Genomic DNA, 9999 nt, shown 5'->3' on the forward strand with positions numbered 1-9999 from the left:
CCAAACTGACCACAGCTCCCAAAAGGTTGTGGCCCAGGTTTGAAGAGGTGCATTCCTAAGGAGTCAGCATGGAGCCTGAGGAGTACAGACAGAGAGGTGAGTGATCTGTGCCTCTTGCAAATAGGTAACATCTGCTCATGGAGATCAGCTGTTGTGGGGCTGGGAGTGATACCCAAAATAAGGATGGGCTATATCCTCTTTAAGTGTGCGCTTGGCCTTGAGACTTGGATCTGCTGAGGCAAAAATGTGTCCCAGGGTTGAGTTTAAATTCATGGATTTAGTGTCTGAGGGTAACTTAGCCTTTTTGGTCTTACATCTAAGATGCTGTGGGAAAGCTGCAAAACTGTAATTTTGAATAAACTTGTGGTAAGGGGTTGTGCACAATAGCTTTTCACTGGCTTCACATCCTGAGACTCCAGACTTGGACAGTTCTGGAGATGGAGAGCCAACCTTGGTTCCAGGACTGCGGGAGATTGCCTTAAAAAGTGGAGAAAGGGTGTGGAGCAATGCAGCTGATTTCAGGGGATGCAAAAGCAGGTTTGCTGTAATCACAAGGAAGTGTAGGACATGAAAATTTAATACCTGTGAAATGCAGTTTCAGTTAATTTGTAGGCAAGAAAATCTAACCTTTCAGTAACCAAACAAACTGTACTTGTACCATGATTGTGTTTTAAAGGTACGTTTGAACTATTCAATAATGGCACTGAAAAAACCCTGTGAGGCTGTTTTAGAACATTATTGGATGGGACAAGTAGGGTGTAGGAGGGAGGAGCTGGGAGCAGTATTCGAAAGCAAGTAGAATCTCTGTCCAATGCTAAGGACAGATTGTGTGGAGTGCCTGTACTGCTAGTTAGTGTTTCCATGACTGAAGCTGAAACCACTGGTTTGCCTCTTGCAGGGAAAGAGATGGTGGATTACATTTGCCAGTACCTGAGCAATGTGAGAGAGAGACGGGTGACTCCTGATGTACAGCCAGGTTACATGAGAGCCCAGCTGCCAGACTCTGCCCCAATGGACCCAGACAGCTGGGACAACATCTTTGGAGATATAGAGAAGATTATTATGCCAGGGGTAAGAAATAAAATACAATCATGGCAGGAAAAAGCCATTACTACCTGGGGTGAGCACCAAATCCTGGGAATGCACAGCTTCTGCAGAATATTGTTCTAAATAAAGTTCCCAAAAATGTAGCATTAATCTTGTAGATGTTATCTCCACAGTTGTGTTCCTAACTAATTTTAAGGGTTAGATTGTGAGTGTATTTTTAAACTACTTTGTATATAACTCATATTTGCTTATAGGGAAACAAATTCAGCACTATGAGAAAATCATTAGCTTCACAATGTCTCTACCTGCTGAACCATATAATCTTAATTTCAGAGATGTGGAAACTGGGCATAGCAAGGTAAAACAACTCTTGCCCAGCTTCATGCACATGCAAAGCTTGTTTCCTGTGCTTTGAATGTAAAAGTCTACTTCCTCTTGTACATAAATACTGCAGATTCTGCTAAGAGAATTCATATTACCAAATTGCATGTTTTATGTAAGAAGCTCTTTCAAAGCCCGTTCTCAAATTTTTTTGTAGATGCTTGCAGAAACTTGATCTGATGTAGGAGAGGCAATCAGATTACATGCACTTATGCTGGTGTCTTACACACCAGCTCATTCAGGTGTATAGAAGGGTTTATATAGTTGTAAAAAAATTGCTGTGTGTAGCTTGTTGCAAGGATTCCCTTTATAAAGATAAGTATTTTGATAAATCTTTCTGCCTCTGGTCTTTCAAACACGGCACAACATTCTTTCCTGTTCAGAATCTTTGTCTGCCTGTTTAATTCAGATAAATGCTTTTGCTGTTATTTGTAATTTATCTGTTAATAATGCAGTGTTATCATCTGCTATGCTGCTCCCCTGTTGATATTATCTCTGCAGCTCTCTGCTGCAGATATATAGTTGCATGTATTATGTTGCTGTAATCCTTTTCTCTCATTTTAGACAGACAGGAACCACTACACCTCATGGAAAGTTTTGTGACATTTTCAGACTGAACTTCTACATAATTCTGTTCTAGGTAGTCCACTGGCAAAGTCCACACATGCATGCCTACTTTCCAGCTCTAACTTCCTGGCCTTCACTCCTTGGAGATATGTTGGCTGATGCAATTAACTGCTTGGGATTCACATGGGTAAATTTTTTAGGGCTATTTTAGACATTCCTCTCCTGTGTGTAATCTGCAAGAGTAGGTCTTAGTCATTCTTTCTTGTTCTCTGAGTCAGTATAATTATTTTTTTTAACCAAGTGTATGTTGTTGCATAAATGAAAATTGTCACTTAAAAAAAAAAACCAACCCAAAAGAACATATAAGAACAAGCATTACCTAGTAGTAAGAGCTGTATGAAGAAAATATACTAGAAATGTCTGTTTTCAAATTCTTTGCATATCCCACTGAGCATTGTTCCTTGTCATCTGGTCTCAGTGCCAAAACTCTTACACAAGCAGCGTAAGCAATAGAGCAGCCACCAGCCATGACTGCAGGCTAGATTGGGCTCCATTCCAGTTCTCCTGCTCCTTTGAGAGAGAACACATTTCCTATTTTTCCTCTTGTGAAAATAATTGTTTGGTATCCTGGGCCAGAATATCTGCATGTTTTGTATCCTCCTGCAGCAGCTACAGAGCACTACTTGCTTATGACTCTGCACACCACAGTAGTTTCTGAAGCCAGTGTTTTCCACAGCGCCAAAGTTGCCCAGATTTTTAGATATGTGTCTCTGTGTAAGAAAGTAGAAGCTCATAAACCTGTAAGAAATTGGTTGGTGTGGTCTCCATGCAGCTGTATCAGATTAGCTCATTGCCTCTCTTAGCTCTCAGTTGGACAAGGGATCAGTGCCCAGGGTGAATTACAGCCTGATTCTCCTTTTTCAATTTTTTCTAGGCCTCCAGCCCAGCCTGTACAGAACTGGAAATGAATGTGATGGATTGGTTGGCTAAAATGCTGGGCCTTCCAGATAAATTCCTGCACCACCATCCTGACAGTGTGGGTGGAGGAGTATTACAGGTAGGGGAGATTAGAGACGGTCTTATCAACATCTGTTTTCAAGTGAATTTCTCTCTGGGTGATAGTTTTACTAGAGACAAAACCAACAAAATTTTCTATATGGCTCTGAATCCAAATTTGGCATTATTTTCCCAAATTTTAGTATTAAATGTGGTAGATTATAAAATAGAAACTGCTGTTGCTTTTAGTACTGTGTAATGGACAAACAGCAGGTATTCTTGTCATCTTTTTAAGGATAAACGAGTCAGATTTCATTTCTTTAATCTGTTTCTGATCTTTCACATCACCAAATTTTGCACTAAAATGATTCTTACTTAATTGGAGAAGGAATCCTTGTCACTATCCTTCTGCCACAGTCCTTAGCCACACAAGAAGTTTCTTTTCCTTTTTCTCATGTCTACTTTTTGTCTCTGAGAGGTGCAAGGTCAAGGCCTGAACTGTTACCTCCTTCCAGAAAGTGTAAGCAAGAGTTCCCTGGAATCAGTGCTGTTTTGTTATTATAAGGGGCTTTGATCTTTGATCATGTTTGTAATTTATGGGAAATACTATGTTTTATTTGTAGAACAAAAGGAAAATGTGGTTTATTTACTGCCCAGAACTCAGTGCTGAATATTAAAATCTACAGCAGTTAAAGTGCTTTGTTTTGTGTTGCTGGCCCAGAGAGCTGCTCATCAGCTAATGACTCTCCACTGCGTCAGAGAAATCAGGAGTGGCAATGAAAGAGGGGGTGGGCACTGGGCACTTCACTGATTTCTGCAGATCCCTGGGAAAACAGCAATGAAGTAGCAGTTGCAGTAAATGAGCAATGTCTTTGCAGAGCACTGTGAGTGAATCAACCTTGGTTGCACTGCTGGCAGCAAGGAAGAACAAAATTCTGGAGCTGAAGGTTTCTGAGCCAGACACTGACGAGTCCTCGCTCAATTCTCGCCTCGTTGCTTACGCGTCTGATCAAGTAGGTTCTGATGGTTCCAAGGAAGACAAATTGCTTCTGTTGTCTTACTCAGCCTTTGCCATGTGAAGTCACATTTCTGTGCAGCAACACAGGAATGCCTCACAAGTGTGGACCAGTTCCCCTGCTGCTGCCTTCTGCAGATGGGGAAATGGAATCAGTGTGAGGCGAGGTTTTTAGGGCCTTGGCAGTCCTCAAGAGATTGTTTCACATGACTGAGTTCTGCATTTCCTTCCTGTTTTTCACAAAGCCTTGATCCAGGAACTATGTGCTGAGCTCATGCTGCTTCATCTCGTGTTTCTTCCCAGCCTCTTCCCCTCACAGACAGGCATGCTCAAGGCACTGTTACCTGAATGCTGCTCCTGGCTGTGGGCTCCACTGTTGGCTTTTGCCAGCAAACTTCTTCTGTCCTTGGCCTCCTGAACTGGGCATTGCATTCCCCTGGGAAAACTACCACAGGAGAGACATCATGCTCATTCTCTCTTAGTCTAACTAAAAGGACTGTATCTTCTAAGGTGTTTTGCTCTATCCAGAAGTAAACACACTTCAGGGGATTTATCTTCTTATGGCAGGGAGGAGGGAATAAACTGAGGTTGATTCATTGCTAGAGGCTCCTTTAAGAGCTGAGTTTTGATAAATGTCCCTCCAAACACAAGATGAGGATGCCTATTATTATATTTTAGAAACCAGGACCCAAGTAAATGAAGCATTCTTTGGAATTACAGGGTACAGTTTCTTACAGTTACTCACAAAGAAGATGCTTTCAGACTTGTATTAATAGGGATTACAATAAGGTTGTTATCTCTGTATTTCTTGCCACCACTGTCTTTAATAAAGCCATAATTTATCACAGCTGTTCAGTCTCAGAGCTTGAATTCTTACTGTTTTTCTTATTTTAAAGGCACATTCCTCTGTAGAAAAGGCTGGCTTGATTTCTCTTGTGAAGATAAAATTTCTGCCCGTGGATGAGAACTTTTCCCTCAGAGGTGCAACTTTGAAGAAAGCCATTGCAGAAGACAGAAAGAAAGGCTTAGTGCCAGTCTTTGTATGTTCAACTTTCTGGTTGGGGGTATTGACATAGTGTTATATTCTTAATGTCAACATGAAATTACATATAAAAATTTCTTTTTGTGTTGAAATACATTAGCTGAAGATTCATATGTATACAAGAATTTCTATTTTATTAAATTAAAAGTTTAAATGTTTTGACTGCTTGCAATAAACGGCCCAGTTTTGAAGTGCTGCATCCATGTATTAAAGAAACCAAATCCATTATAACAGATTTTTTTTCTAGGTTTGTGCAACTTTGGGAACAACTGGTGTCTGTGCTTTTGACAATCTCTCAGAACTGGGTCCAGTTTGTAAGTGTCTTTTTTTCCCCCGGATTTTGCTCTATGAAAGTATCTAGAGGATACTCTAGTATCTAGAAGATACTCTTAGATTTTTCATGCCAAAATGAAGGAGAGCAGAGTGCTTCAGACATGTCTTAGGGATGGCTGAAGTCAGTACAAGACTGCAGTGATTTCTGTAAGATTAGATTAGGATGCTAAAATACATTCTATTTGAGATGGATGAAATTTGCCAACTGATAAATCTTTAATGTGGTTATTCAGGAAATACAGACTGTGTGGTACTGTTGTAGGATGGAGACATTAATATTTAATCTAGCAAAGGAGTTTTGAAGGTAGATTCTGGTAGGACATCCTCTGGATCAATCAGTATCACAGGTAATTTTGACATGGTTGCAAAGTCTATTCCAGCATAAATTCTGACCTGTAGCTGCTGAAGACCAGAGGAGCTTTCTCTTATGGGTCAGAATGTGGCTTCTATTTCTGGGTCCTTTTTTGCTAACCACTATATCTTTATTTTGGCTTTGTGCAGCTGAGGGGTACTGGGGAATTTCACTTAGTGAAAGGGTGGGTGAGAGAAATCAAATGTTAAAAAGACTCAGTCACATGAAATACAGAATAGTGAATTTTGTTACAGAGTCCACGTGGTTTCAGCATTATCCTATATTTTAGCATTATGGATCTACACCTTTAGAATAAAACTAGACTGTCAATTGCTTGTCAGCCTCCTCCAAAACACTGCACCTGGTTTGCAGAGAGGAGAGATTAACATGCACTTTGATTCCCTATATCCCTTACATAACAACAGTCTCAATTCCAACAGGTGATGCTGAGGGACTCTGGCTTCATGTTGATGCTGCATATGCAGGAACAGCATTTGTATGTCCTGAATTTCGGTTGTTTTTGGATGGAATTGAATATGCAGATTCCTTTACTTTTAATCCTTCTAAGTGGATGATGGTCCATTTTGACTGCACTGGATTTTGGTGAGTATAGTCAAAACACAAACAACACCAAAAGGATAACATGCAAATTGCCAAGTTTTTCTCTGCACTTACTTTGCTAAATCTACTTCTTTCTACAATCATAGGGTTAAAGATAAATACAAGTTGCATCAAACCTTCAGTGTTAATCCTGTCTACCTCAGACATGCCAATTCAGGAGCTGCAATTGACTTCATGGTGAGTTATTATTTAAGCTGATATTTTGTATTGCCTATAAAATTTTCAATCAGACTGTGAAATTCTTCTCACATTCTGGAGTATGTTTATCTTATTGCTGGTCTTACTATGTAAACCAAATTATACTGAGATCCTAATGCAGAGAAAATAGAAAAACTTTGCAGTAAGCTCTGGTTATGAGGATTAATTAAAAAATTGCTTTCAGATTGAAGTACTTAAGATTTTTACACAGGTGCAGATCCAGCCTTGCCTTTCGAATGCAAAGGGTCATTTCTGTTTATTGTGTTGCTGAAGTAATTCCTACTGATGCCATTTTGGCTGGATTTCTTTTATCTGTGTATGTAACAAAAGAGAGAAAGGAGTAAGCAATGGAAAAGCCATGCTCTGAAACAGCAGGAGAATTAATTACATTTTTTCTTCAGATTAAAGAATTCATAGGAAAGCTAAGAGGCATTTCACTGCAGATACATCTTACAGCAGATTTCAGTACAGTAATACAAAGGAATATTCACTGCCAATTATTTCTGCTATGATCTCACCCTAGTCCTGAAAAGATAATTGTTTTCTTGAAATCAATAGTGCTTTTCACTAGAGTGGAGACGGGGAGGGATGGAAAAAAGGATATTGAGTCCCTCTTGTGGTGAAATTGGATTCTGCACGTGGTTGTGCAGCTTCCCTAAAATATTCCTTTACATGTTTTCTCACTCTTTTCCTTGGAATAGGTGTTACTTTGTTTGGAACTGCCTACCTCAGTATCAGATCTTGCTGTTTATAATTGATTTGGGAAAATGTTCAGGAAATTACAGGAGTTGAAGCCAGCACTAGTCAGTCCTAAAGTGTAAATGGCCACATCTTGAATTGATTATGCTCTTAAATGGAAAAAGTTGTTATAAGCTTGTAATTAATTTAAAATTCTAAGCCATAAATTAAGGGGAATAGCCAAAATCTTATTTTTGCAAATAATTTAAAAATATGGGGACGCAGTGTTTCTTTGATGGCTGTTTCTTAGGCTTAGCAGATTTTCAGTAATATGACACTATTCATCTCGAGAGAGGTCTCTGACCTGAGTCTGAAGCAGGAGATGTAGCAGTGGAAGGAGAACTCACCTTTCTGTTGTTTCTGCACTCACTGATGTTCTGTTTTCACAGCACTGGCAAATTCCACTGAGCCGTCGATTTCGTTCTCTCAAGCTGTGGTTTGTGCTTCGTTCCTTTGGGGTGAAAAAGCTTCAAGCTCATGTCAGACAGGTGTGTGAGTTACCAGAGTGTTTTATGTTCAGTTCTTGGTGGGTGAGATTAGTACACTCAGAGATGCAGAGAGGAGTAACAGGAATCCGCTCACATGCAACGCTGGTGTGAATTCTAAATGCCTGCTGGTTTTACTCTAAAATAATCTGTAAAGATTGACTGTGCAGACAAAACATTTCCTGTCCCCTTCTTGACAGCACTGGACAATGGAAAGGGACTTGATCACTGCCTTCTGCACTTTGCTGAGCCCTAATTTGCAGAAGCTTTCTTTGAGGTCAAGTGGCAGCTGTTTGGGGCGGGCTATGATGAATAACCGAGCCTACCACTATGAAAATGTACAGGCTTCAGTCTCTGATGGAGTGTAAATAGGAAGGGTCACATTGTGGATCAGTGGTTGCTGCAAAAGGACTCTCATATGAGAAGGCACATTCTCTTTTCAAACCTCCTATAGAAAATCCCTATGGATAGGCTAGTTACTCATGTTCATTGTCAAGGCTTTGGGCAAATAGAGACAGACTTTAAAATTCTCAGCTTTGATGTCATTTTTCTGTTTGCTCTTATTCATGCATTTGAGTGATGTGTTCCTTAGTAAGGAAAGGAATTCCTTTTAACTACCCAGTTTAGCATCTTACCAGCAGGTTTGTGACAAACAGATAACTTTTTTTCCTCCCTTAATTGTAGGGTACAGAAACAGCCAAATTCTTTGAATCCTTGGTTAAAAGTGACCCACTCTTTGAAATTCCTGCCAAGAGGCATCTTGGGCTGGTTGTATTTCGCCTAAAGGTAAAGATTGGCCCCTTTGCATGTCCCTTTGGAATGAACTGACCACAGCTGACCTCTCCCCAGACATGAATAACTGTGAATATATTTCCATTTAAGAATTTGTGATTGCAATTCTGAGATATGTTTGGATGTCACTGGAAATTCTAACTATAGTATTTTTTTATTATTCATATTTAAAACAGGGTCCCAATTGGCTGACAGAAAAACTCCTGAAAGAACTGAGCAGTTCTGGCAGGCTCTTCCTCATTCCAGCAACCATCCATGACAAGTTCATCATTCGCTTTACTGTGACATCTCAGTTCACAACCAGGGAAGATATCCTGCAGGACTGGAGCATCATCCAACACACTGCAGCCCAAATCATCAGCCAGAATTATGGCTTGCACTGCATCAATTCTGGTGATGGGGCAGGAATCCCCACTACAATAGTTCAGCCTACTTCTGATGCCATTAACAATGTTCCTCAGCTTTACTTAGATGGAGGGAAATACAAAATACCTCCCAGAAAAACAGTAGTACAGCCTAAGAAATTATCAGTAAGTCCCAGTAAGTGTGTGATTAGTCAGCAGGTGAAAGGTCAAGAGGATTCTCTGGATGACTGTTTTCCAGAAGATGTCCAAAATGTTACCAAACATAAGTTAACCTCTTTTTTATTCAGTTATTTATCTGTTCAAGGCAAGAAAAAGACAGCACGTTCCCTTAGCTGCACCAGTGTGCCAGTGACTGGTAATCTGGAGCAGTGTAACCCCAAAGCAGCAGCCACTGACAAGAAGGAGCCTCGTGCAAATGCCAGAGTTCTTTCCAGGCTGCCTGAGGACATGATGTTGTTCAAAAAAGGTGCCTTCAAAAAACTAATTAAATTCTACAGTGTCCCAAGTTTTCCAGAGTGTAGCTTTCAGTGTGGCCTTCAGCTGCCTTGTTGTCCTCTGCAGGCCCTTGTTTAACAAGTAAGAGAGCTTGGTCCTTAGAAAGAGAACCAAAGTTTGCTTATTCACATGCAATACTACATGTTCTTTTGCTCAAAATGTAAGCTGTGGCAATGACCACTGAGAAAATGCCTGTGCTTTTACTGGTGAAAACCTCATGTATTTATAGATTAAAATATCAAATAAATCTTATAGGCCTATAACATGAAACCTTCTGTTTTGTAGACTATGGTAAAGAAAATGCCAATTTCTACCTTACCAGAGCTGGTAATGGACAGTTTCCAGCTGGTAGGCTGGAACCACTTTAACAGAGTATGCTGGCCCCAGGAGGTGATAAACAATCCAGGTCTCCATTTGCATCTCTGGTTTTTGGTTTTGTGGTGTCTTTTTCTTTTTCTTTTTCTTTTTCTTTTTCTTTTTTTTTTTTTTTTTTTTTTTTTTTGTAGGAGGGGGTGTTGATACCTTGATTTACATTCTCTGGACTGATGTGAGGATCTGTGTGTGTGTGCAGT

The 9999-nt window shown here is 40.0% G+C and overlaps 1 protein-coding gene across 1 annotated transcript; it reads left to right on the forward strand.

Annotated features, from left to right (window-relative positions):
• HDC (histidine decarboxylase) lies at positions 1 to 9679 on the forward strand. Its single transcript, XM_063169217.1, has 12 exons — positions 1 to 96; positions 899 to 1071; positions 2069 to 2182; positions 2930 to 3052; positions 3870 to 4004; positions 4903 to 5046; positions 5296 to 5362; positions 6174 to 6336; positions 6441 to 6531; positions 7680 to 7778; positions 8460 to 8561; positions 8744 to 9679. Exons 1-12 carry the CDS (start codon positions 69 to 71, stop codon positions 9503 to 9505), a joined length of 2001 nt encoding a protein of 666 aa, XP_063025287.1. The 5' UTR covers positions 1 to 68; the 3' UTR covers positions 9506 to 9679.
• The last annotated feature ends 320 nt before the right edge of the window (positions 9680 to 9999 follow it).

The sequence above is a fragment of the Melospiza melodia genome, chromosome 15, assembly GCF_035770615.1.
Source record: "Melospiza melodia melodia isolate bMelMel2 chromosome 15, bMelMel2.pri, whole genome shotgun sequence".
Lineage (NCBI taxonomy): Eukaryota > Metazoa > Chordata > Aves > Passeriformes > Passerellidae > Melospiza > Melospiza melodia.

Excerpts from the sequence above, each read along its gene's own strand:
- HDC (XM_063169217.1), top strand. The coding sequence starts at position 69 with ATGGAGCCTGAGGAGTACAGACAGAGAG. Across the intron at positions 97-898 it reads TGAGGAGTACAGACAGAGAG|GGAAAGAGATGGTGGATTAC; the intron begins GTGAGTGATCTG and ends TGCCTCTTGCAG. Across the intron at positions 6,532-7,679 it reads GAGCTGCAATTGACTTCATG|CACTGGCAAATTCCACTGAG; the intron begins GTGAGTTATTAT and ends CTGTTTTCACAG.